The 27,906-nt window shown below is 55.2% G+C and overlaps 1 protein-coding gene across 1 annotated transcript; it reads left to right on the forward strand.

Moving 5' to 3' along the window:
• Positions 1-265: 265 nt before the first annotated feature.
• On the forward strand, positions 266-27,822 carry ITGB4 (integrin subunit beta 4). Its single transcript, XM_088176469.1, has 41 exons — positions 266-430; positions 4,536-4,627; positions 4,904-4,986; positions 5,406-5,507; positions 5,873-6,077; positions 6,562-6,658; positions 7,064-7,235; positions 7,851-8,114; positions 8,498-8,587; positions 8,754-8,876; positions 8,978-9,145; positions 9,415-9,491; positions 9,734-9,945; positions 10,161-10,264; positions 10,400-10,498; positions 11,257-11,383; positions 11,515-11,634; positions 12,115-12,221; positions 12,543-12,576; positions 12,864-13,052; positions 13,142-13,245; positions 13,644-13,702; positions 14,293-14,316; positions 14,473-14,621; positions 14,703-14,882; positions 15,444-15,592; positions 16,032-16,236; positions 16,670-16,830; positions 17,174-17,354; positions 17,564-17,701; positions 18,212-18,394; positions 18,569-18,700; positions 19,616-19,810; positions 20,682-20,867; positions 21,338-21,511; positions 22,401-22,550; positions 23,215-23,403; positions 23,663-23,818; positions 24,414-24,578; positions 24,993-25,106; positions 25,640-27,822. Exons 1-41 carry the CDS (start codon positions 426-428, stop codon positions 25,768-25,770), a joined length of 5,595 nt encoding a protein of 1,864 aa, XP_088032595.1. The 5' UTR covers positions 266-425; the 3' UTR covers positions 25,771-27,822.
• The last annotated feature ends 84 nt before the right edge of the window (positions 27,823-27,906 follow it).

Consider the following 27,906-nt stretch of genomic DNA (forward strand, 5'->3'; position numbering starts at 1 on the left):
CGTCACGGGCATCCCCTCCTCCCTCCCAGCTGCCATAAAACTTCTCCTCACCTGGGATCCAATCTCATTTATCGCAGCTCCCACCTTTCCTCCCTGCCAGCCCCTCGGGAGGGGGAGCGAGAACAAAGTGGATATTTGGGAGCTGCAGGGATCCGCAGGGAGTTATGTGGGATCGCGGGCTGGCTGCGCTCCCCGCCGGACCGGGACTTGACGTTTAACCGGAAAGAGAAAAGGGACACAAAGTAGAGAGGAGGGAGAAAGAGGGGGGAAAAAAAAGGAAAGAAAAGCCCAAAGCTGGAAATCAAATTGCAGCAGCAAAGCAGCGCGTTCCCCCTCTGCCTTCGGAAGAATTTCTTGGCTTGCTGTGTGGGTGCCTGTTATTCGGGCTGCGGCACAGGATTTGGATTGACTCAGACCCAGCGTTAATGAGGTTTGTGGAATTAATTCATCTGCGCTCTGCAGCGTCCAGCCCGCTTGAACCGCGCCGCGTTGATAAAGCGGGCAGTGAATTAAAGCTCGGGCAGGACACGGAGCGGGGGCTCAGCCCTGCCCGCCTGTTCCCTCTGCTTTTTCCCTGGTTTTGGGCTGTCGGACACCGTCCGGTGCCTCTGGGCTGGCTGGGAAGGGCAATGCCCGTGTTCGGGCAGGGCTCTGGGGCTGCACGGGTCCGGGTTTGTGTCCGCAGGTGTTTGGGAGGGGGTCAGGGAGCGCTGCGGGGTGCCATGGGTGGGACAGCACAGCAGAGCATTTGGGGACAGTTTTTGGAAGTTTCAGGGGCTGTCCTGTCCCTCAGCCCCGTTCCAGGGGGAAGGGCTGTTGTGCCTCTGAGCTGGCACTCAAGGAAAGTTTTCAGGGGTGAAATTGTGCAGGGTCAGCCGGGCTGTGGGTGCTTCCATCCCCGGAGCTGTTTTCCAGAACTGGGGGCTGCCCCTGCAAGGGGGAAGCGAGGGAAGGAGAATCCCGGAGGAAAAGCCAGCAGAGAGCAGGGGGTTCAGGGTGAGCTTTGCTGAACTGTGGGAGTCGGGGTATTTGTAAATTGGCGGATCTGAAATGGACAGGGAACAGGGAATGGGACAGGAGGATTGGTGTGAGGAGGGTGACAGGCATGGGTTAGGTGGGGGAAAGGGGGATGAGGAGCACCCACGGAGGGGAAGGAGGGAAAAAATGTTTGTGGGGCCAAAGGAGCAGAGAAAGTGGCAGGAAGAGCACATGGAGGGAACGGGAGGGTTCCGGGGCTGTGCTGGCATTTGGGCAATGCCCAGGCACGGTCCTGCCCTTCCTGACTCTGCTCCTTGGGGTCCCCCCTGCCCGAGCCGGGGGAAGATGGGGCCACAGGCACCAGCCCTGCACAGGGGGTGTTGGCCACAAAGCAGCTCCGTGTGGGTGCCCGGGCTGGCTCCTGCTGTGTTTTGTGCCTGGCTCGAGGGTGCTGGGGGCTGTGTCTGGGGTGTGGAACTCGACCTGGGAGCTGAAAAAACAAATGGAGACACTCACATGGAGTCTCCCAGCTGCAGGAGCACACCTGGGGAAGGCGATCAAAACCAAACCAGTACGATTTTGCGTGTAAGTGATGATTTGATTTGTGGGTGGAGTTTTTGGTCGTTTGGGGGAGTCTGGCTTGATAATTTCCAAGCTTTGGAGCATGGTCCCAGCAGCTCTGTGCCACTGGGAGAGAACATGAGCTGTGTACCTGATGCCCTGGGTGCACTGGCTGTCCTCAGCACACATGAATACGTGGATGGTCCTTGGTGCCATGGACCAGGGTCAGTCCCCTGCACAGCCTCCCATGGCTGCAGCCACAAAAAGGTCAAGTCCCACCCAAGAGAGGAAAGGCTGTTCTTGGGAATTCATTGCTTGAGCATCTCCTTCACTTTCCTGCTGCTGTGTCCCAGCCTGCCAGGTGTTCCCCGCGTGGCAGCTGGGACCAGGCTCCTGCTGTTTATGGCTCATCACAACCTGCTCCTTGCTCCCTCTCCCCCATCTGCCATTCCACCCCTGTCCTCTGTCCCATTGCACCAGTGGTTTGTTTGGAGCATTGCCTGGATTTTTGGGGTTGAGGTAGCCAAACTCAGGGGTTCTTGGCATATTCCTGTACCAGGTTTGTTGGCTTTGCTGAGGAGCAGAGCAAAGGCTGGGGGAGCAAGGGGAGACCAGGAGGAAACGCTGGAGCAGGTCTGGGAGGTGGTAGGAAATTTATGTGCAGCCAGGAGCTGCTCTGCATTTCTCCTTGTTTTTGCACAACTGAACAGATTTTTATGTTGTTGTTGTCATGAAAACCCAATCAAATCCTGCAGCTTTCCTGAAGTGAAAGTGGCGTTTTCCCTTCCAGAGGACACTTCTGAAAGTCAGGGGTGGCCGCTCCCATATTTTTGCACAGATATTGCAGGCTGCATTCCTGCAGTGGCCGTGCTCTGTGCCACCAGCACCCTGCCTGCTGGCATCTGTCCAGCAAAATCCTTGAAGGTTGGCGGCTCACAGGGCAACAGGACGTTAATATTGAGCTGGATTTTATGGCCTTTTATCTCAGCACTTGAAAAGACATGATGGCAATTTATGTGCCCGAGGCCCAGGGTGTGTCCGTCTGTTCTTTGGTTACTTTTTCCTTACTGGTGATTAAAGGAAGAGGCGTTAGGTCCTGGTGAGCTGAGCAGTCTCATCCCATACTCAGTCCTTTCCTTGTGGCCCATGCCATGGTGGGAGGTGGGATTTGCTGAAGGTTCAGATGGTGTTTTCAATTGTATTTTCCTTCTATAGGCTCTGAGGATTTCTTCCCTACCTCTAATTGGCACTTTCCCACATCTTCATAGCACTGTTTTGGGCTGGGGCAGAGCAAAGGAAAAAAGGGATTTTCCTGGTTTCAACATCCTCCTGTGCTGGTAGCAAGGGACACAATATTTGCCAGTGAGTGCTGGTGTGAGGACTGGCACTGAAGGAGGTCACAGGCATGTCCAGGATGAGGAATTTTGGCCTCAGAGCCAGAGCTGCAACTGGATTTGAGGGGACAGGGACCACCCAAAGCCAAACCTGCAAAGGGCCCAATGGGGACAGTCAGTGTGGCAGGGAGGGAAGCAGAGGAGTTCCCTTGGTACAAGAAAAGCAGCTCACTGGCAAAATGGCACATTGGCTCCTGAGGAACAGCAAATCTTCCCGGGATTTCCCTGCAGAGAGGCTGCCCTGAGGCTCCTGTGTTGCTCAGGTTTGGGCATTAATGACTGTGATAAATCCCTCTGGGCACAGCTGACAGGATGAACAAGATGCCAATGTCCTGTCAGTGCTGTCTGGGTACCCAGGGACTCTCACATGGAGCCACCAAGGGAGATGTCCTGTGGTGTCAGTGCTGGGCTGGTCGAGCCCTGTGTCACAGCAATTGCTGCATTCAATGTATTCCACTGGCTGCAGAGGCCAAGTGTGATCTGGTGCTTTTGAGACCAGGCTGGGTTTTTCCAGGGGTTTCCCTGCAGCCCAGGCCAGGCTGTGAGTCTCCAGGTCTGTGTGCTGGATGTCCCCCAGAGAACCTGGACATCATTACTCCACACAACTTCTCCTGTTTCCTTTCCCTGTTTTAAGTGATTTTCACATTCTTTTCATTTTAGAGTCAGGGCTGACACAGCAAGAATTGTAAGACAATTTATTCACATTTTATATTTCACAGTTGCATCTACCAGGAAAGAGATGCCTTAATGATATCTTTACACTGTTCTTTTTTCCTTGACTGTTCTCACTTGCCCTGCTGGGTGCAGGGATGAAGCTCTGGCACAGCAGCTGCAGAACTCGAGTTCCAGCTTTGTGCCTTTTGTTTACCACATCCAAATGCTGACTTCTGGATGGCACCAAGTTTTCTCAGTCACATGTGATGCAGGGAGAATGGTTCCCTCTGTTTAGGACTTGCTGTGTCCATCAAGGAGGTCCTGCTGCCCTGGACAGGACAAAGGGGAGCTGCCAGGCTCTCAAAACCGCGGATTCATTCAACAACTCCAAAACTCCAAGCCTGGCATTTCCCATGGCCTCGCCCTCTCTTTATTGTTGGCTTGACCATCCTGGAAACTCTTAGTGTGATGGGAAATAGCTGAAGGGAGGGGTCAGTGTTGCTTTTGGGGAGAGATGTTGACAGTCACTTTGTTTTCCTCTTCTTTTTTTTTTTTTTCCTAACCTGCCAGAAAAAGCAACATCTTGGCCTGGCCAGTGCTCACACGTGTGGACGGTGCTGGGCTCTGGCTGGGAGCCTCCTGTGCTCCAGCTGCCTGCACAACCCCTGATGTCGAGCTGGGCACCCCAACTCCAGGCACAGGGGTGGCATTGCCAGGAATTTTGAGCCTTTTGCAGATGCCCGTGCAGAGGACAAACCATCCTTGGCATTGCTTTTGTGCTCTGCCCTGCAGAGCTCAGCAATTGCTTCCAGCCTTGGCTTCCCCAGGATGTGAGGGCTGTCCCACCCCAGCAGGGCTGGGAAGGGGCTCTGTGGGAGCTGCCCTGGCCATGTCCAGGTCCATTTCCATCTCTTGGCTCTCTGCAATGTAGCAATCCCTTCGTTTCAGGAGGAAGAGGATGAATGTGCTGCCACAGGCGTGTGCCAGGCTGCTCCTCCTGTCCCTGCTCTGCACCTCCAGCCTCTGCCAATGGAGCAAAAGTGAGTGGAGCCGTGGTAGCTCTGTCTGCCACCTCCCCTTGGGGACTGTGTGTGCCTGTCCTGGGCTCCAGAAACGCCAGTCCTCATGTGGAGAGCACCTGCTGTGTGCTTTTCCTGCTGTTTTCCATCTCCCCAGCTTTTGGGGACCTCCCTTGCTACCCGATGCTGTTTTGCAGGCAGTTTCCACTAGCCAGGCAAAACCTCCATCTCTCCATGGGATCAGCCTTTCTCACACCCTCCCACTTTGTTTTCCCCATCCCTGATCTTTCCTGGCAGACAATCGCTGTGTGCTGTCCCGGGCAAGGAGCTGCACCGAGTGCATCCGGGTGGACAAGGACTGCTCCTTCTGCACTGACGAGGTGAGAGCTCTCGGGGCAGCCTGGGCTGCCCTTCCCACCCTGCTGATGGAGGGATCCCACCCCTCTCAGTGGGAGAGCAGGGGCAGCTCCTGGATCCAGCTTCTCTTCTGCACGGGAAAGGCTGCAATGTGGATTTCCTTTTGGTGTGGGAGATGGGGAGGGAGGGGAGTCCAGGGCAGAATTGCAGCAATAGGGATTTATCAGGAAATGTCAGTGCACCAGAGGAGGGAGAGTTTTATCCCACACAACCCAGTAATTCACTGGTGGTTCTGTGCGAGGCTTGTCCCCATCTCTCTGCCCCCCTCCTGTTCCCAAAGGCTCAGAGCTGTAGGCACAGGACCCTGCTCCCTGCCCTGTGCGTTTCCCCGTTTCTCAGTGGTGCTTTCCGTGCCTCTGATGCTGTTCTTGCTCCGTGGCAGAGCTTTGAGGAGCCGCGCTGTGACCTACGGGAGAACCTGCTGCGCTCGGGCTGCACCGAGGCCAGCATCGTGTACACCCAGGGGGAGATGAGGACACTGAAGGTGTGTGCTGGGGACACTGCTCAGCCCCTCCTGAGGGCTCCTCATCAGGAAAAATACAAATCAGATCGCTATTTGTGTAGGGTCTACTCAGAAGCAATGCCTTTGCTGGCTGGGGGACCTGTGGGCCACTGCTCCTGGTCCGGGCTGGGGTGACTTTGCAGGCAAAGCAAAATGCTCGCACCCCTCTGGAGGAGGAGCCTGGCTGGACACGGGTGGATGTGGGGGAGGCTGTTGGACAGCACATGAGGGAGGGGAGCTCATCCCTGCCTTTGTACTTCCCACACATCTCCCTGCTCCTTGTCTCCTCCTCACTGCACCCACGCTGGACATGGAGTCCATGCCCTTCACGTCACTCTCCTTCACAGAATTCCAGCATCAACACATCCCTGCAGAGGACCCAGGTGTCCCCCCAGGCCATGTTCATGCGGCTGCGGGCTGGGGAGGAGATGAGCTTCGACATGGATGTCTTCCAGCCCAAGGAGAGCCCTGTGGATCTCTACATCCTCATGGACTTCTCCTACTCCATGTCTGATGATCTGGACAACCTCAAAAGCATGGGCCATAACCTAGGTGAGAGCAGAGCTGGGAGAAGAGGGGAGCCTGCTCCTGTGCTATGAAGGCAGCAGCTTGCTCCTGCCTGTGGCTACGAGTCCTCTGACAGCACCAGAGAGAGGGATGCAGCTGGCAATGGGCTGAGAGGTGTCTGTTTTAATTAGAGCTTCTCATTATCACTGCTCTCTGCAGCCCTGTGTGGGGATTCTGCAGGGATCCTCACATGCTCTCCCCTTCCAGGCCAGCTGGTTTGTGCAGGGCCTTTGGCATCTTGGACCTGCTGGGTGCTATTGCAGGAGCTCCAGTTTTGGGGCTGCCAAAGTGGGGGGTGTATGTTTCTGTCCTATAAAAGCCCAAAGATCTTAAAAGATGACAGTTTTGGAATCTTATCTATGAACTGGCCAGCAGAGAAAAGGCCCACAAAAGGAATTCTTTCCCTGGAGTGGAGAGCTCACAGGCATTTCTTTATTTATGTCTCCCCCTTCCTTTCCTCTCCTTCCAGCGGACTTCCTGCAAGCCCTGACTTCCAACTACACCATTGGATTTGGCAAGTTTGTGGACAAAGTCTCGTCCCCTCAGACAGACATGAGACCTGAAAAGTGAGTGAGCCCCGTGGGTCCCTGAGATGGGAGCAGAGGGAGTGGAAAGTGCCTTCTGTTTCTCTATGGCTTTCAGTGTCAGCAATGCAAGAGCCTCCATCCACCTCTCTGCCTCCACTGCCAGTGTCTTCCCTGGTCTCCCCATCCCTCAGGGCTTGCTGTAGCATCGTGACAATGTCAGCAGTGCCATCCTCTGCTTTCAGACCTTCCCTGCTCTGCCACAACAGACTGCATGTCTTGTCTTCTCCTCTATCTCTGCCCTCATCCCTTCTCCCTCTCAGCGCTGGTGGCTGAGCTGCTCATCTCCACGCCTTCCCTCCAGGGACTCTCCCCACATTTCCTCTCCTTGCCCCCAGCATCCCTTGGCTCCTGCCCCACACAGGACCCTGGTTCCATCTCCCCTAGGCTGCGTGAGCCCTGGCACAACGCCGACTCCCCGTTCTCCTTCAAGAACGTCATCCGCCTGACCAGCAACATCAGCGAGTTCAGCCGGGAGCTGAGCAAGGAGCGCATCTCGGGCAACCTGGACGCCCCCGAGGGCGGCTTTGATGCCATCCTGCAGACAGCTGTGTGCAAGGTGAGGGTGGCCAGGGCTGTGTTTGTGATAAGTGGATCTTCCTGGTGGCCACTGATGAGCAGAAGACACGCGGGACAGCTGACAGGGCAGCCAGGGAGCCCCAGTTCAGCTGCAGTTGGTTCTTGCTCTCCCAGCCACGCACTCCCAGTGCCAAGCTGTTTGCATTCCCAGTTTTCCCTAAGCCTTAGAATATGTGTCCTGGTGTTTGATGCCCAGCACAGGAGCTGCTTGCTGGGCACCCTGCCTGTGCTCTTTGCTCTGTCCCCCTCCACACCTGTGCTGAGGAAACTCTGCTCCCTGGAAAAGAGCCCACCTGGGCTTGGCTGAGAGATGAGCACAGCTCCAGACACGTCCAGGGAAGCGTGGGCTTGCCCCCTGTACACACATGTGCCTGGCACTGAGCTGCTGGGTGGGAGACACCCCGTGCTTTGGGGGTGCAGATGGGTGCTGGGATTCCTGGGGACACGTGGCTGGTTGTGTTTGCTGCCGGCTGCAGGTGGTGCCTTGTCCCTTGGCTATTCCAGCTCCTGTCAGTGCTGGCTTGCCAAGGGCTGCAGGTGCAGGGGTTTGGGAGGCACAGAGATAAAGGTTCCTTCTCCTCCTCCCTGGCTGCAGGATAAGATTGGCTGGAGAAAGGACAGCACTCACCTGCTCGTGTTCTCCACCGAGTCTGCCTTTCACTATGAAGCTGATGGTACCAACGTCCTGGCAGGGATCCTGGCGAGGAACGACGAGCAGTGTCACCTGGACAGCCACGGCACCTACGTGTATGACACCAAGCAGGACTATCCTTCAGTGCCCACCCTCGTGCGCCTCCTGGGCCAGCACAACATCATCCCCATCTTTGCTGTCACCAACCACTCCTACAGCTACTATGAGGTGAGGAGAGCAGGGCGGTCATGGGGATTTACCTTTCCTCCAGGACCTCTGCCTCAGCTCAGCTGTGAGGAGAAATTGTTCTCCCATCAGCTGTCCCCAAGTGCTAAGGCAACATCTTGGTATTTGGGAGGGTGCCATACTATGTTGGGAGGCTGCTCTAGGCTGTGGGAGGTCTCAGGGTGCAGGAATCCGGGATCCCAGAGGTCTCCCTGTGTTGGTTTCTGCTTCTTGTAAAGCAGTGGAAGTACAGAGCTGGAGAGTAATTTATTTTGGAAGGGACAATTGGAGGTCTCTGTTCCAAGTCCTGCTCAAAGCAGAGCCCACTCCCATGACAGAGGAGGATTCTCAAGGCCTTGGCTCAGGGAGTTCATGTCTCTCTGCAGAAGCTGCACAAGTATTTCCCCATCTCTGAGATCGGGGTGCTCCAGGAAGACTCTTCCAACATTGTGGAGTTGCTCGGCACAGCCTTTGAGGTACCGGTGCTCTCTGGAGCTTCACTCTGGCTCCCAGAGAGGGCAGAGGGTGGGCACCTCCTGGGCAGGAGAGCAGGCACAAGGCAGGGTGTGACCCCTCTGGAGCAGGCCAGGGGTGGTCACAGGGTCCCGCTGAAAATCCACGTGTTTATCCTGTGCCCCCCAGCGCATCCGCTCCAAGATGGACATCCGGGCTGACTTCACCCCCAGAGCCCTGAAGACAGAGTTCACCTCCTCGGTATTTGAAAAGACAGAATCTGGCTCTTTCCACATCACCCGCGGAAAAGTGGTAAGTGCTCGGATGGCAGCGGAGGGAAGGCACGTGTGAGGGGATGAGCTCTCGGTGTCCAGCAGAGCTGGCTCGTCCCTGCAGCGTGTCCCTTCCCGCAGAGCAAGTTCCACATGCACGTCAAGGCTCTGGAGTACGTTGGTGGGCAGCACGTCTGCAGCCTGCCCGAGAGGGACCGGCACGGAGTCATCCATGTGAAACCCACGTCCCTGAGTGACAGCCTCACCGTGTCAGCTGCTGTCATCTGCGACGTGTGTCCCTGTGAGCAGGTGGGGCCCCGCACACGGCTGTCCTTCCCCCGGCCAGCCTGGGCTGGCAATGTGTTGGCTGATGGATGTGGGTCCTGCTCGACCCCTCAGTGATGCTCAGCCTGGCCAAGATCTCCATCACTGCCTGTTCCAAGCTGAGTGTGATGTCCTATGGCAGAGCTTGGTCTTCAGGGCAAACCTTTTCCCTTGGATCTGCCCTTCTGATTCCTGAAATGGTCTTGGAGGCAGCTGGGCCCATTCAGCAATGCCTCTTCTCTCTTCACTTCCAGCAACAAGAGTTGAACTCGCCCAAGTGTAGTTTCCATGGGAACTTTGTCTGCGGACAGTGCATCTGCCACCCGGGCTGGTAAGGACGTGTCCAGATCCACCCCCTGCAGGGACCCTGCTGTGCCCGGGGACCCCCAGTGACACACCTGCATCCCTGGGACCCTGCTGTGCCCGGGGACCCCCAGTGACACACCTTCATCCCTGGGACCCTGCTGTGTCCGGGGACCCCCAGTGACACACCTTCATCCCTGGGCATCCTGCCCAGGACCCCGCTGTGCTGTGCCCTGCTCCTGCCTCTCTCAGCACCATCTCTGTCCCCAGGCGAGGGGACACGTGTGACTGCTCCCCGGCATCATCCCCCAACAACGAAGCCTGCATCCGCCCCGGGGATGTGGAGCCGTGCTCGGGGCGGGGCGAGTGCCTGTGCGGGAAGTGCCAGTGCTACTCCGAGGACCAGACCCCGCGCTTCGACGGCGCCTTCTGCGAGTTCGATGTCCTGCAGTGCCCGCGCACCTCCGGCTTCCTCTGCAACGGTGAGAGCCCCCCCAGAGCCCCCAGCGGGGGATGTGCCGGCACAGACAGCTGTCCTGGGCTGGTGGCGCTGGCACGGGGGCTGAGTGACCAGTGGTGGGCTGCAGGGAGGATGCTGTGGAGCCCCTGTGCACCCCGAAGAAAGCGGGGGAGGCACAGGCAGGGCTGGGGGAATGGCACAGCACCGGAGCCCAGGTAATCCCTGCTCTCCCCGCAGATCGTGGCCGCTGCTCCAGGGGTGCCTGCGTGTGCGAGAGCGGCTGGGAGGGCCCGAGCTGTGAATGCCCCACGAGCAATGACACCTGCATCGACAGCCGGGGGGTAGGTCCTGCCCCGCCCTCCCCAGGGACCCGCTCCGGGCAGGGCTGCAGTGCCACAGTGCTGGGATCTCTGGGTCACTGAGGTGCCTTGCTGACTCCCTGTGCCACTCTCAGGCTGTCACCTCCTCTCTCCCAGGGCATTTGCAATAACCACGGGAGGTGTGAATGTGGCAGGTGCATCTGTGACATGGCTTCGCTGTACACCAGCTCCACCTGTGAAATCAGCTACTCCCTGGTGAGTCCTTTGGGTTTATCACTTATTCCCACACAGAGCCTCCAGGGCAGAAAGGCAAAGCAAAGATGAAGGCACATCTCAGTCAGGAACAAAATCCTGAGCAAGGGTTTGTCTCACCTGTCCTGTGGCCAGGGAGGGGCTGGCGTGGGAGCTGCTTTGCAGCCACAGGCTTCCTTTGCCCTCCTATTCACCAGCAGCAGCTGTTGAGAGTCTGTCTGTGTTTATCTGCACCCTGGTGATGGGCAGAGGTTTGAGGCTCAGCTTGTGGCTTGTTCTGATTTGCCTCAAGACTGGGAAAAAACTAATTTCCTAGAATCAGACTGGTTTGGATTGGGAGGGACCTTAAAACTTCTCTCATTCCAACTCACCTGCCATGGGCAGGGACACCTTCTACTGGATCAGGTTTCTCAGGGCCAGACCCAACCTGGCCTTGAACACATTGGATTTCCCCATCGACAAACATGGGCTAATCCCACAGTGGGGATGAAGAAAGCTTGATCATGTTCTGGAAAGGCAACTGAAACCCTTGGAGAAGATCTAATTGCTGCCCAAATGCAGGCTGTTGGTGTAAGAGATTTTGGAGTCAACTGGGCTTATAAATCCTTCATTAGCTGCTTGCTCCCAGTGGCTTCTCTTTTTGACCTGGACCTTGCCCTGACTCTGGGATGAGGAGCTGCCTCTCCAGCTCTGCCTTTCAGGGCTGTGTCCTCTCTCCCTCGAGGGAGTGTCCCTGACCATCCCACCCCACCCCTGGCCAGGGCTTCCAGGCTGTGTGTGAGAGCACCCGGGACTGTGTCCGCTGCCAGACCTGGGGGACAGGCAACCTGAAAGGGAACTGCAGCTCGTGCCAGCTCCAGATCCAGATGGTGGAGGAGCTGAAGAAAGGTAACATGAGAAGCAGAGCTGGGTGCAGATGTGTGTGGTGTCTCCTGTGTGCCCTGCTCTGTGTGTGCATGTAGGGCTGCTCCCCTTTCCTGGCCCTGGTGACTTCACAGCTGTGTCCTCTCTCCCCACAGAGGAGGGTGGTGAGCACTGCTCCTTCCAGGATGAGGATGATGACTGCACCTACCACTACAACCTGGAGGGAGACCCCAGTATCCTCCCCAACACCACTGTCCGTGTGCAGAAGAATAAAGGTGAGCAGGGACCTGGGAGGAGCAGGGGATGTCCGGCCTGGGATCTGGATCAGAGTGACCAACTCCACGGTGCCTCCAATCCTTGCTTGGTCCCTGTGCTGTGCCCCTGGGCAGGGTCTGCTACAGGCAGCACCTCCCTTCCCACCTTGCTGTGTGACCCGGGTGGGTGACACTGTCTGTCACATGAACTGCAAGGGGTGGAGTGTGGCACCCTCAGAGTCTCCTTTGTTGATCCTTTCCCCTGCTGCCATGGGCAGGGATTGCTGCAAGGTGCTGCTCTGCCCTTTGGTATGGCTGGGTGTGAGCAGAGGTGTGATAGCCCTCCCTGAGCAGCATTTCTCACTGTGAGGCATTGCCAAGGTTAACTGGGCTGCTCCATCCCTCAGAGAGCTGTGGTCCAGCCTTTCCCCTGTGCCCCTGCCTCCCTGCTCACCCCACACGGGGCTGATGCCCTGGGAGTGACGCTGCTGTCACTTGCAGAGTGTCCACCTGGGAGCTTCCTCTGGCTCATCCCTCTGCTCATCTTCCTCATCCTGCTCCTGGGGCTGCTGCTCCTGCTCTGCTGGAAGTTCTGTGCCTGCTGCAAGGTGAGTGTCTCAGCTGGCTTCCCTAGCCCAGGGAGAGAACCAGATATGGCCAAAAACATGACAAATTTCCAGAATCCACCCAGCCTCCAGCATGGCCAGATTGGCAGGAATGTCCCTGTGGTATCCAACCCTCTGGTGTTGCTGATACAAGCCACTGGTGAAATTCTAGCCTGATTTCTGTCATTTGGCTAAAGTCAGCTTGAGAGCCCCATCCATCACAGCCCATGCATCCCTGCTGATGTGGATCCTCCTTGATGGAGACTTGGAGGAGTGTTGTCCTTGGCCACAAAGTGATTGTGTCTCTGGCCATTTGTTTTCTAGGCTTGCCTGGCCCTGCTTCCCTGCTGTGCTCGAGGTACCAGCCCTTGCTCCTGGGGGGAAGGGCTCTGGGGGGTGCACTGCCTTCCTGGGTTTGGGGGTGTGCTGGGATGAGCATCCCTCCTCTGGGCTGGAGAGGTGGATCAGGAGAAAGTTTCTAGCAGAGAACACCCCTTGCTCCCTCCATCCCATCCCCTCCTGCCATCCCAACACCCTTAGCATGGTGGAAACCCTAACCCCAGAACAGAATCTCTGGTGTTGGGAAGCTGCTAGCTGGCGTTGTCCCAGTGTGCCCAGGCTCTGCCCCCACCCCTGGCTCTGCAGGTCGCACTGTTGGCTTCAAGGAGGATCACTACATGCTCCGGCACAGCCTCATGTCCTCCGACCACCTGGACACGCCCCTGGTGCGCAGCGGCTCCCTCAAGGGTCGGGACACGGTGCGCTGGAAAATCCACAACAATGTGCACAAGCAGGGCGTCACCTCCCCCGCTGCCACCAACCCCAAGGACCTCAGTGAGTGTCCCCGTGCTTCCAGCTTCTGGGGGGGGGTTGTTTCTCCGAGCAAGAAGGACAGAGTTCCATTTGGGAATTTCTCTTTCCAGTTCCCTACGGGCTGTCTCTGAGGCTGGCCCGGCTCTTCGCGCAGAACTTGGGGAAGCCGGACACCCGGGAGTACGAGCAGCTGCGCAAGGAAGTGGAGGAGAATGTAGGAGCCTGGGCACGAGGGTGGCTGGGGTGGCCTTGGGGACAGCCACACAGGGGGCTGGGCAGTGCCCCTTCCCTGGGAACCCACAGCTATTGAAAGGAAGGAGCAGTTTTTCTTCTTTTGTGAGAAATCATAATTTTTAAGGTCGTAATTGTAAGAATTAGCGAAGCATCTCGTTGAGATTTCAGGTTTTCTTTAGGGTGTGTGATCTGAAGTCCTGCTTGGTTTGAGTTTGCAGCCTCTTTCCATGTCCTGGGAAGAAACCTGGTGTGGGAGGGCGAGAGAGGAGGGCCGGGGGTGGTCAGAGGGCTCCTGTGTTTTGGCAGCAGCATCTGCTCGCTGAGCACATCCCTTTCAGTGAGGGGCACACTGTGAAAGTCCCTCTTGCTCCTTGCCAGCTGAATGACGTTTTCAAGCACATTCCTGGCTGCCACAAGGTCCAGCAGACCAAGTTCAGGTGAGTCAGTGAGGGAGAGACTCCCTGCAGGGCAGGGTTCCCCCAGGGCACTGCTGATGCTGGGGTGGATCAGAGGGCTGGGGTGTGAAATCTGTGATGCTGGGAGGGAGCGTGGTCTGTGACACGAGCCTGGGGTGGGGCTTTGCCCACCCAGCTGTGGAGGAGGTCTCAGCTGAATTTGGCTTTGGAGCAGCAGGAACAAATCCTGGTCCCGTGGTGCTCAATGAGAGAATTCCCACTGGGTTCAGAAGTTTCACCCTGATGCAAACTTAGGAGTGCCTGGTGCAGGCTGGAAGGAGTTTGGGGATGCCAGTGTTGAGCAGAGAGTGGTATCGCCTCCCCACAGCCTGATCCAGATGCGATCTCCCCTGTGGGCACGTTCCTTGCTGCATTGGGAAACCCAGGGTGGGAATGGAGCTGGGCAGGAGGGAACTTGTGCTGGGGCTCTGTGGGATGGGTTGGCACCCGCAGGGCAGTGCTGCAGCTCAGACCTGCACAGGGCTGTGATTCACACAGCACTTTGTCTCTCCAAAGGTGTTAATCACTCTGATTTGGGTTGCCTGTTTTTGTTTTTTTTTTAATTCCCCCAGGTTACAGCCCAATTCTGGGAAAAGGTAAGAGGAATTTGTAGCTCTGATGCAGCTTCTCCCTCTTTGTACACACTCGTGTGGGGTGACTGAGTGCCCCACACACTCACTGGCCCCAGCTGCTGTGTGAGATGAGTTACCCCGGTCTCAGCTCTCACTTGCCTTTCCCTCCCCTGCTCCCAGGCAGGAATACACCATTGTGGACACAGTGCTCACTGCCCCTTACTCAGCCAAGCCAGACATCATCAAAGTGGTGGAAAAACACGTTTCCAACGAGGCTTTCAACGACCTGAAGGTTGCACCGGGTTATTACACTGTGACCTCAGACCAAGGTAGGGAGCAGAGCCCGGTGCTGGCTCCTGGCTGGGTACAGGGGGTTATTTCCCACCTCTCACCCTTGTCTTTTCCCCCAGATGCTCAGGGAATGGTGGAATTCCAAGAGGCTGTGGAGCTGGTGGACGTCCGTGTCCCACTCTTCATCAGGGACGATGATGATGATGAGAAGCAGCTGCAGGTGGAGGCCCTGGAGGTCCCCAATGGCATCGCAAAGATTGGGCGCAGGGTTGTCAACATCACCATCATCAAGGAGCAAGGTGAGGGGCTGTGACTGTGGGAGGGTGTTGGTGTTTGAGTGCTCTGTGTCCAGACTGGTGTGGTTTGTAAGGCTCAGTCTGCATGTCTGAGCACCCCCGGGTCACAGAGCAGAGACTTGCTTGGTGACTCCTTTCTGAAGTCACCTGGCTCTAAACTGGAGCATCATTCTGTGCATCCAAAGGAGGGTCATCTTCCCTCCTCTGTTAGGGTCAAATGACAGAAGCATTTGACCATCACAAGTTTAGATGCTGCCAGTTCCATGACAGATCAAGGGCTCACCACGTTCCTCTGCTGCTCCAGTTCATTGAGTGCTGGGGTGAAGCAGAACCTCTTTGATGTTACTGTGCTAATGTCCCCAGCACTTTCCCTCTGCTTCCCAGCTGGCTGTTATGAGCAGGGAGCAGAAATGGGAAGTGGGGAAGTCTCCAGTCCGTGCACTGGTACTTCAGGCACAATTCACACCCACGGATGACCAGAGCTCTGTTCAGGGAGGACACCTGTTTGGGGTGTGATTCTTTGTGTATTTGCTCTACACCTTCCTTCTCTCCTGCCCCTTCCAGCCAGCAGCCTCATCACCTTCCTGCAGCCAGCCTATTCCCACAGCCGCTTCGATAAGCTGGCCAAGATCCCTGTGCTCAGGGAGATCATAGACAACGGGAAATCCCAAGTCACCTACAGGACCCGGGATCTCACTGCCAAGAACGGCAGGGTAAGGGTGCTGCTCCTGGCCTTGGCAGGCAGGAGGGAGTGGGAATGTAGGGCTGGGAAAAGGCCAGCCCAGGGGCTGCAGAAGAGAGATTATCAGGATGTGGCTGGGACAGAGGAGACCCAAGGCTTGAGGTCAGCACAAGGGTGAACATTCTTCCCTTGCTCCCTCGGGGAGGGAGGACCTGGCAGGATGCCTGTGCCTGAGGCAGAGGGTACCAGCTGCTCCTGGAGCTGTGGGCACTGGGAGGCAAATGAGGATTGACTGGGGGATGCAGGGGAGCTCCTTGGGAGTCTCCTCATGGATACTGCAGGCTGTAATCATAGAATCACAGAACAGTTTGGGAAGGGACCTTACAGATATCTCCTTCCAAGCCCCTGCCATGAGCAGGGACACCTTCCACAGGAGCGGGTTTGGAACACACCTCTCCCTTCTCCTCCAGGACTACATCTTCACGGAGGGTGAGCTGGTCTTCCAGCCCGGGGAGACCCGAAAGGAGGTGCAGGTGCCCTTGCTGGAGCTGACAGAGATAGACACCCTCCTCAACAACTGCCAGCTCAAGCAATTCGCTATCGACCTCCTCCACCCCAAGCACGGCGCCAAGATCGGTCGCTACCCCCAGACCACGGTGACCATTGCTGACCCAGGTAGGGGCTGGTGACCGGGCAGTGGCTGCGGGGACTCCTCCCCACACCTGCCCACGATGCCGTGCACAGAGTTCCATCCTCTCCGAAAAAGCCGCAGCCGGGTTCCTCCAGCTCCCACTGGTAGATTTGGGTCCCCCTCTAGAGGCACGAGTGGGAATAGTCGGAGGGTGGGGAGGTGATGGATTCTCTCCCTTGGTAAAGGAAATAGAATGGATTCTTATTTCTTTTCCTTGGGAATTTGAATGAAAAGCCGTAAAAATAAAGGAGAGGTAGGACTTGCTATGAATGGTGGTTCCTGCGGCTGGACAAGAAAAACTGCCATCAAGTGGGTCAATAACATAAATAATGTATTTGTCACAACAGGGCATTGCACACTTCCTTCTTTTCATCCAAGGGAGAGGACTGGCACTGATGTAAACTTTCTTGTCTGCAGAGCTGGTGGATGGTGTCCCCTCGATGACTGGCCTGGCCCAGGTCCCCCAGTCCCCCAAAGGCCGCCTGGGTGCACCACTTAATCTCAATGCCCGTGCCCTCAGCTCCAGGGAAATCAGCTTCAACTGGTTTCCTCCACCGGGAAGACCCCTGGGGTACAAGGTAAGGGGTGAGTGGATCCCAGGGAAGAGTGTGGGTCCCCTCCTGCAGGTGTTTCACACAGACATTTGTACTGAAGTGGTCCAAGTACACACGCAAAAGATGGAGCAAGTTCACCCCTTCTGGTCCCCTCTATCATCACTGGTGAATGAGGGATATGCAAGAAAGATTCCTGGTGGATTCATCTCCCTTTCCATCACTTATGATGAAGTGCCCAGACTGTCCTGGCCTCCCATTTCAGTGGAATGGCACACCACCATTCCCAGAGCTGATTTAGTAAGAGACAAGGAATTTCTCATGCATTGTGAGGCTCTGAAGGAATCACAAATTGCACTTTCTTTGCCAGGTGAAATACTGGATCCAAGGAGACCCTGAGTCAGAAGCCCGTCTCATTGATGTCAAAACCCCATCAGCAGAGCTGACAAACCTTTACCCCTTCTGTGACTACGAGATGCAAGTCTGTGCCTACAATGCCATGGGAGAAGGGACTTACTCAGACATCGTCCACTGCCGCACGCTGGAGGAGGGTGAGTGAGCCCACGCCTTCCTTCCCTCCACCTGGGAGCAAATTTGGACCTCTGCACCCAGCACTGGGGTCAGGGCTCCAGCCCTGAGCTTCTGCTGGTCTTGGGAGCACAGATTGTCTCCCACTGCAACCCAGCTGTGATCTCAGGAGCTCTGGGCATCCCCTGAGCCCTGACCTGCAGTGATGGGCACTCTGCTTTTGCCTCCCCAGTGCCCAGCGAGCCCGGGCGCTTGGCTTTCAACGTTGTGTCTTCCACTGTGACCCAGCTGAGCTGGGCTGAGCCTGCAGAGACCAACGGGGAGATCACTGCCTATGAAGTCAGTTATGGGCCTGTCAGCGACGACAATGGTAAGAGCACATTTTTGGGACAGTCCAGCCAGGCTGAGGGGCTGCAGGACACTTCTTGCAGGCTGGACCAGTCCTAGAGCAGCAGCAGAAGAACCAGAACAGCTCCAGGCATGTTTCTTTTGAGAACTGGGATTTGGACAGGTCACTTCTTGATGCAAAGAACATAGAAAAGTCACCAGTCAGGATTTCACCCTGCAAATGCCAGAAAACTCTGTTCCCATTCATTTCCATAATGTTTTATGTTGTTTTTCATATCAAAAACTTAGTTCACAGGTCTAGATAAAGGGGTGGGCTGCCAGGAAGGTGTAATTTGTGACACACAAGCAACAGAAGACTTCTCCTATAGATTGACTTCAGCAGTGGGTCTGGGAATTACCCTGAGATGATGTTGTGAGCAGCCCAAAGAGCTGCTGCAGTTTTTCCCAGAGCCAGGCTGTATCTTGACCCCAAAGTGCAGGGTGCTGTGGTGCTCTGTGCCTGGTGGGTGACAGGAGTGCCCGTGCCTTGCAGTACCCGTTGGGGCCATGAAGAAGGTGCTGGTTGAAGACCCCAAGAAGCGCATGGTGCTGATCGAGAACCTGCGGGAGTCGCAGCCCTATCGCTACACGGTGAAGGCCAGGAACGGGGCGGGCTGGGGGCCCGAGAGAGAAGCCACCATCAACCTGGCCACACAGCCCAAACGCCCCATGTCCAGTGAGTGCCAGCCTGGCCAGGGGGGCAGGAGCAGTGCTGGGGAGAGCTGCCCATCACCCCAGCTGCTTCCCCACCTCCTGTGTGCTCTGCTGCTCCAGCCGTCCTGAGGGCCAGCCTGAGCGCTGTGTGGTTTTTTTGCTGCTTGTCTAATGGCACTTTCTGCCTCTCCTGCAGTCCCCATTATCCCTGATGTCCCCATCATTGATGCAGAGGGAGGTGAGGATTATGAGAGCTACCTGATGTACAGCACAGATGTGCTCCGCTCTCCAGCTGGCAGCAAGAGGCCCAGTGTCTCTGATGATACAGGTTTGTGTCTCTGAGTTTGAAAATATAATTTCTAACGTTCATTTTCCTTAACAGCAGCTTTCAGCAATGAGCTTCACTGCTCCTTTCCATCTCTCAGGGATGGGGAGATCCAGGTTGTGGAGATGGTGGAGATCAGCCTTTCCAAAGCTCAGTAGTTGCACCCATGGAAACATTTGGCTGGTCAAAGTGCAAATAAGGCCAGTGCCTCCCTGTCATAGCCATGGGGCAAAGAGAAATCTCAATGTGGGGTGGGAGAGGAGCTTTTCATGGCCCTCCCTGCTCATCTTCCCTTTGTGTTGCCATTTGGCTGGACCATGAGAGTTAACATCAGCAAAGGTACAGACCTGAGTTCCTCAGGGTCTAGCCAAGCCACCAGGAGGGAACTCAGCAGTGCTGGGAAGGTACTGGCCTCTCTTCCTCCATCCATTCACTGTCTGAATGAGGCTGACTCCCTGGCCTTGTGCTGGCACAAGTGAAATGGTGAGGTGTGTCTGTAGGATCTTCTCCAAACGGTTCTGGGCCTGGGACCCAAGAGTGAGTCCCTGGTCTTTTCTGAGAGCAAGGTGATGGGAGCATCAGGAGCCCGACCACCCTGAGTGCACATCAAGGAGTGATGGAACCTCTGAGCAGAGGACAATTGTTGCAGACTCTTTGACTCTTACCTTTTGTCATGACGGACACAGGGCTGGAAAACAGTCTGGGGGTTGAGGAACCCCCAGTCCCACCATCCTCCACCTACCAGCTGGTTGCACCACCCGACTCCTCAGCTCCCACTTGGAACACGGGCTGTGAGCAGCCATCGTCCCCACTGGTGCTTGTCCCTTCCTGTCCCCAGCAAGCAGCACGGAGGTGGTGGGTGGCCCACCCTGACCCCTGCAGACCGTGCCAACACCAGTGCTTGCCTTGTCCCAAAAGGCTCCAGGTGGAAATTTGTGCCGCTGCTGGGAGAAGAGCTGGACCTTCGCCGCATCACCTGGAGGCTCCCACCCGAAACCATTCCCCGCCTCTCTGGCAGCAGCCACCTCTCCTCGGACACCGAGGGGCTCCTCCCCGAGGAGGACAGCACTCCTGGCAGTGTGAGGAGGAGCGGGACGCCCCGGCCCCAAGCAGGTGAAGGGCAGCTCTGTTTCGGCACCGAGTGTCCCGTCTCGTCCTGCTCCGAGCCGAGGGGCGGATGGGCTCTGTGCCCCCTGCCTCCCCTCGTGTGCCCACCCTCGTGTTGGTGTCATCTGCTCCAAAGCCTTGTCCCGGTGTGTCTGCTCACACGAGTGTCAAGGTAACCCCGTCTCGGCACCGACTGGGGAGCCTGCTAGCAAGTTGCTTCTACCAAAGGCTGGACCTTCGAGGCAGGAGCAAACTCAGATGATACCTGCTAAGTGCCACCTCCAAGGGCAGCTCTTCAGCTTAATTAAGTGCCCTGAGCTTCTGGGGCAGATGTGCTGGACTGTTAAACAGAAATCACTCTCTCATAGGTGGCTGATCTCCCCTGCTGGGAGGAGATGGGGATTTTTGTCAAGGACCAGAACAACGGAGTGGAGTTTGCTTTTCAGATCCAGCTGAGATGGGATCCAGAATGAAATCTGGAGAAACCTTCTTCGTAAAGAGCCATTTTCCTTCTTCCACCTTCTTTTAAAATCTGAAATTATAAACCAGTGTTTGCTTCTAAGGGGAGATGTGAGAGAATGTGGTGAGAACCACAAGGCAGTGCCCCAGCAAGGCCGAGGTCTGGAGTTACCTTGGGCACCACGGGTGTGTCTGGTGCAGGGAGAACTCTTTGTTTACCTCTTTGTTTCTGAGTCTCATGTTGGGTGTTGTGGCTTGTTCTAGATGTAGCATTCCAGAATCACCTTCCAGAGTGGCTGAGCCTGGGATTCAGCCCAGGCAGGGGGGGCACCGTGATGCCTCCTGCTTCCTCCCCATGGGAAGTGGAGCTGCAGCTTTGTCCACAGCCACATTCCTCACGCTGTGCCCTCTTCCACAGAGCACTTGCTGAATGGCCGGGTGGACTTCTCCTTCCCTGGCAGTGGCAGTAGCACTCTGACCAGGACAGCCAACACCAGCTACCACCAGCTGAGCTCCCAGGAGCACAGGGTGATACACCAGGAGCACAGGGTGATGGGCAGCTCCTCGCTGACAAGAGACTACTCCACAGTGCTGATGGGGCACGGTGAGTACCACGGGGATGGGACCTGCCCTGCCCTTCCATCCCCGTCACTGCATCCTAAAGTCCTTGTGGGGTGAGGACTGTGCTCAGAGCCAAGGGGGCCTGTGAACTGCAGGTCTAGAAGGTCACGTCCCTACCACTGATGTCTTGGTGCTTTGCTAAGGCCTCTCTGCTTCCAGACCAGTTTGGAAAGGGTTCCCACCCCTCACAGGCAGGGTGCTCAGGGAAGGGGAGCTCCATCCTCTTCCTCACACCACAAAGCACTCCAGGGAGAGCACATGACTCTTCTCCTCACTCTGTCATGCATGGTTGAGTTCCAGCTCCAGGTGTGTCAATCAGCTGGTGTTGACAGAAGGTTGTTTAAAGATTCTTCCAAAAGAGACTTAAAAAGCCACCTGTGGAGGAGCCTGGGCTGAACCTGCTCTGAATTCTCCAATGGTGTTTTTCTCTTTCTTCTTGCACTGCTTCTGTAGATTACCCGGGGACACTCCTCCCTCCCATCCATGAAGATGCTGGGAGGACACTCCTCTGGCCCCGGGACGTGGGTGTCAGGAGCAGGGCAAAGGTGAAGGGTTACTACCCCAGCATTGGCTGTCGGGACTCTATAATCATGGCTGATGGGTCTGCAGGGATGTGCAAGTACATAGGTACAGCTTGTCCCGTGTTTTCTGCCAGCCACACATCCCATAACAGCCCAGCCACTGTCCATCCATGAGCTGCTGCCATCCACTGCTCACCCCAAACCTCCTCTCTGTGGCTTGCTGTGTGCTGTGCTGATCTTCCTTCTGACCCAGCCTGCACCTCCATTACATCACCTTTCCATTTGCAGGTGAATTGCAGGTTTCAACCCACCTGGACTGATTAACATTCACCACCACTGCTGCCACCGTGCTCTGATCAACCCATTGTCCCCATTCCCTTCATTCCTAACAAGCTTCTTGTTCTCAGTCTTACTCCACAGGCCTTTGGAGAGCTCTTGGGGAGAACGTGTGCTCCTTATGAGTTGTCCCTCTGCAAGCTCCTTGTCAATGAAGGGCTTCAGTCCCTGAGTGTCACCGGGGAGGCTGTTGTGCTCTCCAGTGTGTGTCCCAGTGGGATGAGCTGAGGAGCACCCAGATGTGATCCCAGGCCACATGAACAGGGCCTGATTTAGCTGTAGATTAGGGCCAGTCTTAATTGACCTACACCTTATGAAGTCTGTGAAGCTTCTGGCAGACTGGACAGGGTGCTTGGGGGTGAGGAAGGTCACAGCCAGCACCAGGCCCCTTCTGTGTGCTCTGTGCCACAGGGACATGAAGTTTACATTAAGTTGTCCCACCCAAGTTTGGCATCCTGAGGCTGTGGGACATCCCTGTAGCTGTGCAGAGCCAGCCAATCCCCCCTGATGGCAGGTCAGCTTGCAGAGACACATCTCACCACGTCCTCCCTCAACCATCAGGAATCATCCCACGTTTGCTGTGCCACCCCCTCCTCTCCCCCAGCCCCCTTAGCCCCCATCCCCAAAATCTCCAGCCTGATGTTCCCTTTCTGCCTCAGACTCCAGGAAGCCACTGGGCATCCCTGACACCCCCACCCGCCTGGTGTTCTCTGCCCTGGGCCCCACGTCCCTGAAGGTGAGCTGGCAGGAGCCACGCTGTGAGAAGGAGGTGCAGGGCTACAGTGTGCAGTACCAGCTCCTCAATGGAGGTCAGTGAGCACTGGGGGGTGGTGGGAGCTCTGGGTGTGGAAAGTCTGCTCTGGGTCTTCTGGCTCTGGATGAGCCTGCTCTGAGCAAGGGGGATTGGACCAGGTGATCTCCAGAGGTTCCTTCCAGCCTTCAACCATTCTGGGTCCTAAATTTCCTTCTTATGTAGCTTTTTTTTTTGTGCAGGAAATGTTGCAGCTACCCCACAGCTTTCAATTCCTGTTTCTGCTAGAAGGAGAGCAATTCCTGGAGTTGCTTGTAGAATCATCTTTCCTCCAAAAAACACCCCCTCCCCCTTTGACTGATTCACTCCATGAGCCCAAAAATCTTACATGAATTTTTTTTCAACACACGAGACTTGGAAGAAGGATTGAAATGAAAATATCTTATATTTGCATGAATCTCAGGGCAGTATTAGTGAAAATTTATATAATTCTTCTGTCAGAAACGTCTTGAGTTTTCAAAAAGCTGTTGTTTGTCCCAAGCCATTTTTGGGAAGGCATCTCATCCTGTGCTACCCATTGTTGGTGCAAGGTGTGCTGCAGGTGGCTGGGGAGGGACCCTGGATGGCTTTTTCAGGCAGTTTGTTTGAGACAGTTGAGGTGAAAGTTGTGGCTCTTTGTGCCTGCCACATGGTGTTGACATCCTCTTGCCTGTGTGTCCCAGGAGAGGTGCACAGGATCACCATCCCCAACCCCAGCCAGAACTCGGTGGTGGTGGAGGATCTGCTGCCCAACCACTCCTACATCTTCAAGGTGAAGGCTCAGAGCGAGGAGGGCTGGGGCCCCGAGAGGGAGGGAGTCATCACCATCGAGTCCCAGGTGGACCCGCAGAGCCCGCTCAGCCCCGTGCCAGGTGAGCTGCTGGGGACACAAGGGTGCCACTGCTGTCTGTGCTGCTGTCTGCAGTGCTGGCCTGGCTGTTTTCTCTCCCCTTGCCACATCCTCAGCTCTCCTTTCCTTCCTCTCATTTTGGAACAGGATCTTCTTCCCCACACGTTCACTTCACACTCGTTGTCCAGAGAGCTGAGCCCTTCCAGCTCATTCCATAAATGTGCAGATCCCTCCCAGGCTCCCTTTGCTGTGATCCTGACATGTCCCCTGTGCCTTTGCAGGTACCCCCTTCACCCTGAGCACCCCCTGTGCCCCTGGACCACTGGTTTTCACTGCCCTCAGCCCAGATTCTCTGCACCTCAGCTGGGAGAGACCCCGTGAGCCCAATGGGCCCATCCTGGGCTACAGGATCACCTGTGAGATGCTGCATGGAGGAGGTACAGTGTCGGCCTGAGGCAGCACAGGTCCCTTGTAGAATTCCAGTAAAATGAGAAAAAGCCCTTCTGGAGTCACTGACCCTTTTCAGTATAAACTACTTGGTTACATGGAACTTTAGGCTGCACAAACTTTAGGCTGTTTAGCAGCTGTGTTTCTTTTTCTTTTGTGCTCTTTGTAGAGTACAAGATCCCTCCAGCCAAGGCAGCACTCTGCTGCATTTTGGCTGGGACCAGTAAAAGAGTTATTTGCTTACATTAGTGCAGAGTGGGGACATGAGGCTGACTCAGGAGCTGGTGGCTCCTGACACTTTGTGCCATTGTGTGGTCTGGTCTAACAGATGTGGTTGACATTTGTTTGGAATTTGAAAGAGGAAGGACCTGTTGATCATTGCAGTCAAAACTCCGTGGGGGTTGGTTGTTGAGGTTCCCCACTGAAGTGAAATGGAGTTGTTTTAACCCTTAGAAGTGGTTAATCCTACAGCCTGTGGGTTGTATAAAGCTCAGGGAAAGCCAGGGCAGCAGATCTCGGGGGGAGTGTGTTTGGAGGGACCCTCACTCTGGTCTGTCTTCACCTCTCTGTGTCTCTGTGGATTAGGGGAGCCCAGGACAATCTATGTCGAAGGAGACAACCTGGAAACCACCCTGACTGTGCCCCACCTGAGTGAGAATGTCCCATACAAGTTCAAAGTGCAAGCCAACACCACACAAGGCTTTGGGCCAGAGAGAGAAGGACTCATCACCATTGAATCTCAGGACAGAGGTACAGGACCCTGTGGAGGTGCAAAGAGAAACCTCTCAGAGCAGGGAACACAACTCCTGCAGTCACTTTCGAGCTCTGGAGGTGACTCCATACTCCAGGAGAGACATGGAGACAGTTTTCCATGAAGGCAGTGCTGTGCCTGGTGAGCACAGTCCCAATCCTGGTGCATTGAATGAGGGAATACCTGGAAATGTGTAACTGATGGTGAAACTTCTGCCTGTTTGTACAAATACCTGGAGGCAGCTTCTTACTGCCCAGCTGTGAGACCTTCCCAGTCCTCCCAGTTCCTCCTGAACCTGCTCTGATATCAGCAAGGGAAGATTCCTGAACTTGCTGGTGCTCACAGTGCAGGGTTGAGGAGTTGGAAGATCTTTGTCATTTCTTGACTGACTTGTTCCTTTTCCTTCTCCCCAGGTGCGTTCTCCCAGTTTGGAGGGCAGCAATACATGAGAGAAGTTTACAAATTCCCCACTGAATACACCACCAAAACCAGTATCAGCCATTCCTCTCTGGATCCCCACTTCACAGGTAAGGGCTCATTGTTACCTTGCAGCCCTCAGAAAACAAAGGGTAATTCTGCTTGTCCAAAGGTCTGAGGCTGCTTTTACCTCAAGTGCCAAAGGCAGGGGAGGAGAGTCCCTCAGGTGGGATTGAAGAGGGTCAGCCCTTTTCCTACACTGTGTCCCTGCTTTGCCCCAGGGAGAGCTGCAGTCATTTCCACACGTGGGAATGCTGTATTCCAGAGTTCTCCAGCACTATCACTAGGGACCAAATCACAGCTCTTCCTGTAAGGTTTGATCTCTTCAGAGCAGAAAAAAGCAGAGCAGTGGGACAAACATCTTTATTCACATCAAAGTAGTTACCCTGTGTTGTCCCACTTGAGCTCATGGGTTCGTGCTGCAGCACAGAGAGTTTGGGAGCTGTTCGGGGATCCATCCTCTGGACTGACACTGCTGTGGAGAGGTCCTTAAATACTCCTTTCTGTGATGGAAAACAAACTGCCCGGAGTCACAGGCACACCCTGCTCCCTGTGACCCCGCACTTGGTTCCTCCCCCTGCAGACGGGATGCTGGTGAGCACCCAGCGTGTGGAGAACTCCAGCAGCACCCTGACCCAGGAGTTCGTGAGCCACACGGTGATGGCCAGCGGGACCCTCACCCAGCACGTGGAGAGGCAGTTCTACGAGGCCTGAGCCGGGCAGGCCGAGCTCCAGCAGGACTTTTGGGATCAGGTGCCAGGATATTATGGAATAACCCAAGGGTTCTTCATCCAGGCAGCTCCTCCTGCAGGCACAGAGCCCTCTGTGGCACTCCAGGCTCTGGGCTTCTCCTTGGGAGCCCAGCACAGTCAGAGCTCTGGCACAGCTCAGTCTGTAAGCTCATCCTGCAGGGGGGTGTCTCCATGGCTTCAGCCTCTCCAGGTAAATGGAACAGAATTATTTTATTGTCAGGTCCTCAGTTTTGAGAGGATCTCAGATGTCAAAATCATGATTTATAGAGGGCCACCATTTCCAACTTTGCTCCAGGCTCTCTGGCAACTCACCTGTCCACTGGAGATGGTTCTTTTGTTCAGTATGGGGGTTTTTATGAGAGCTGCAAGGTAGGGGTTTTGGGTAACCTGTGCTTTCTTACTGCACCTGTTTGTGTCTGTCCTTTGCTGCTGACATTTGGTACCATGATTGCAAAGAATAACTTTTCATTTGTGTTGCATTACTTGATGGCCTCTGATGCTTTTGCATTTTTTTGCATACAATATTGTACAGTTTTAATAGTATATATAAATATATATAAAAGTATTTTATTATTTTATAAAAAAATGGAGATGGACGAGATCTATGCTGAATATGGAGGCTACACTGGGATTGTGGCTGCTGGGGAACATGAATAACTGGAATAAATGAGTTAAGGGCTTGATCCAAAGGCTGCTTGAACCCTGTGATGAAGCTGGTGGGCTCTGCCTTGGACCCTTGGTGCTGAAGGATACGAGACTCCAGTAGAAGGCTGCAAGGGGCCAGATCCACTCACTGCAGAGCATCCCCAGCTGGAACACTTGGACATGGAAGGAGGTGAGGGGTGGGGCTGGCCCCAGCAGCTGAGATGGGAACTGTGCTGGGATTCCTTACACAGCTGATGTGGAGAGAGTGAGATTTCAGGGAAGAGGATCTTGGGTATCTTTTGCCCAGCAGCAACATCCATAAAAGGACCTGTGCTCCATCAGTAAACACAAAGGAAGAGCAAGCCTGGGGACAACAGGCACTCCCACCATCCTGACCAAGTCTGAGACTCCTTCAGCCCCAGCTTCAGCTCCCCTCACACAGCTCTGGGCTGAGCTGAAACCCTGCTGGGCTTCATGTCCCAGTGCTGGCCAGGATCCCTGGAGGCTCCCTGCCCTCTGCCAGGAAGAACAAACAGCCTCCCTGTCTTGCAGAGCAGTGCAAGGTTTCCCTGGTGTGTTCCACCTGCATGGGAGCAGGTGAGGAGCCTGCCTGGAGCAGCAGCTGCCTCTGCTCTGGGTCAGAGCTTCCACCCAAAGCAGCAGCTGCCTGGGCCCCTGGCAGCATCACCAGCCTGCTTTGATCTCACAATAAACCTTGGCTTTTTTTGTGGTTTTCTTTTTTTAAATTTTCTTTTTTTCTTTTCGGACTCTGAAGAAGAGCTCACCACTACCATTGCCCTCTCCTCTTCAGGCTTTTTATTTCACTGGGGGAAGGGTTGTACATCTTTCAGCCAAAGATGGATGTGGGTGAATCAATCCACAGGATTCTCCATGACTGCAGATGGAGCTGGGTCAGTTTTGAATTTGGCTCAAGGGATCCTTCACCAACCCTGAGGTTTTACTGTGCCTTCAAGAAGCACTTATTTGTCCTGAGCAAGTGCCAGTGGCGTGAGGCTGCCTCCTTCCTTGCTCCCTTCTTGCCTGGGGGTGGGATTTTCTCTCCTCCTGTACAAGGACTCTGTGCCCTTTACCCTGGGCTTTGTGGTCCGGGGTCAGACACTGAGAACTGCCTAAACAGGGACTTTCCCAAGCATTTTAACCAAAGATGATCCTGTTCTCCAAGAGCAGAGAAAGGCCCATCAGCTGCTCTCCAGGGACTCAGGCCTCCCCCATGCACTAACCCAGGTCTGTCTTTTTACATTTCATCTGGTTATTGGAGCTGGTGCTGTTTCAGCCTTTCCAAGCTGGATCCAGAGCAGGTCTTTGACCAGATGGCTTCCTCTTGCACTCAATAAATATTTTCTCTATATTCTGCCTCTTTGTTGTTGTTGGTTTTTTTATTAAGTAAACTATAAAATCCCTCCCCCCCACTCCCTCCTCACTATCTTCCATC

This window comes from Sturnus vulgaris, chromosome 20 (genome assembly GCF_052056855.1).
Source record: "Sturnus vulgaris isolate bStuVul1 chromosome 20, bStuVul1.hap1, whole genome shotgun sequence".
Lineage (NCBI taxonomy): Eukaryota > Metazoa > Chordata > Aves > Passeriformes > Sturnidae > Sturnus > Sturnus vulgaris.

Coding starts and splice junctions, on each gene's coding strand:
- ITGB4 (XM_088176469.1), top strand. Junction 7,236..7,850: donor TGCAGACAGCTGTGTGCAAG/GTGAGGGTGGCC, acceptor CCCTGGCTGCAG/GATAAGATTGGCTGGAGAAA. Junction 12,222..12,542: donor AGTTCTGTGCCTGCTGCAAG/GTGAGTGTCTCA, acceptor TTTGTTTTCTAG/GCTTGCCTGGCCCTGCTTCC.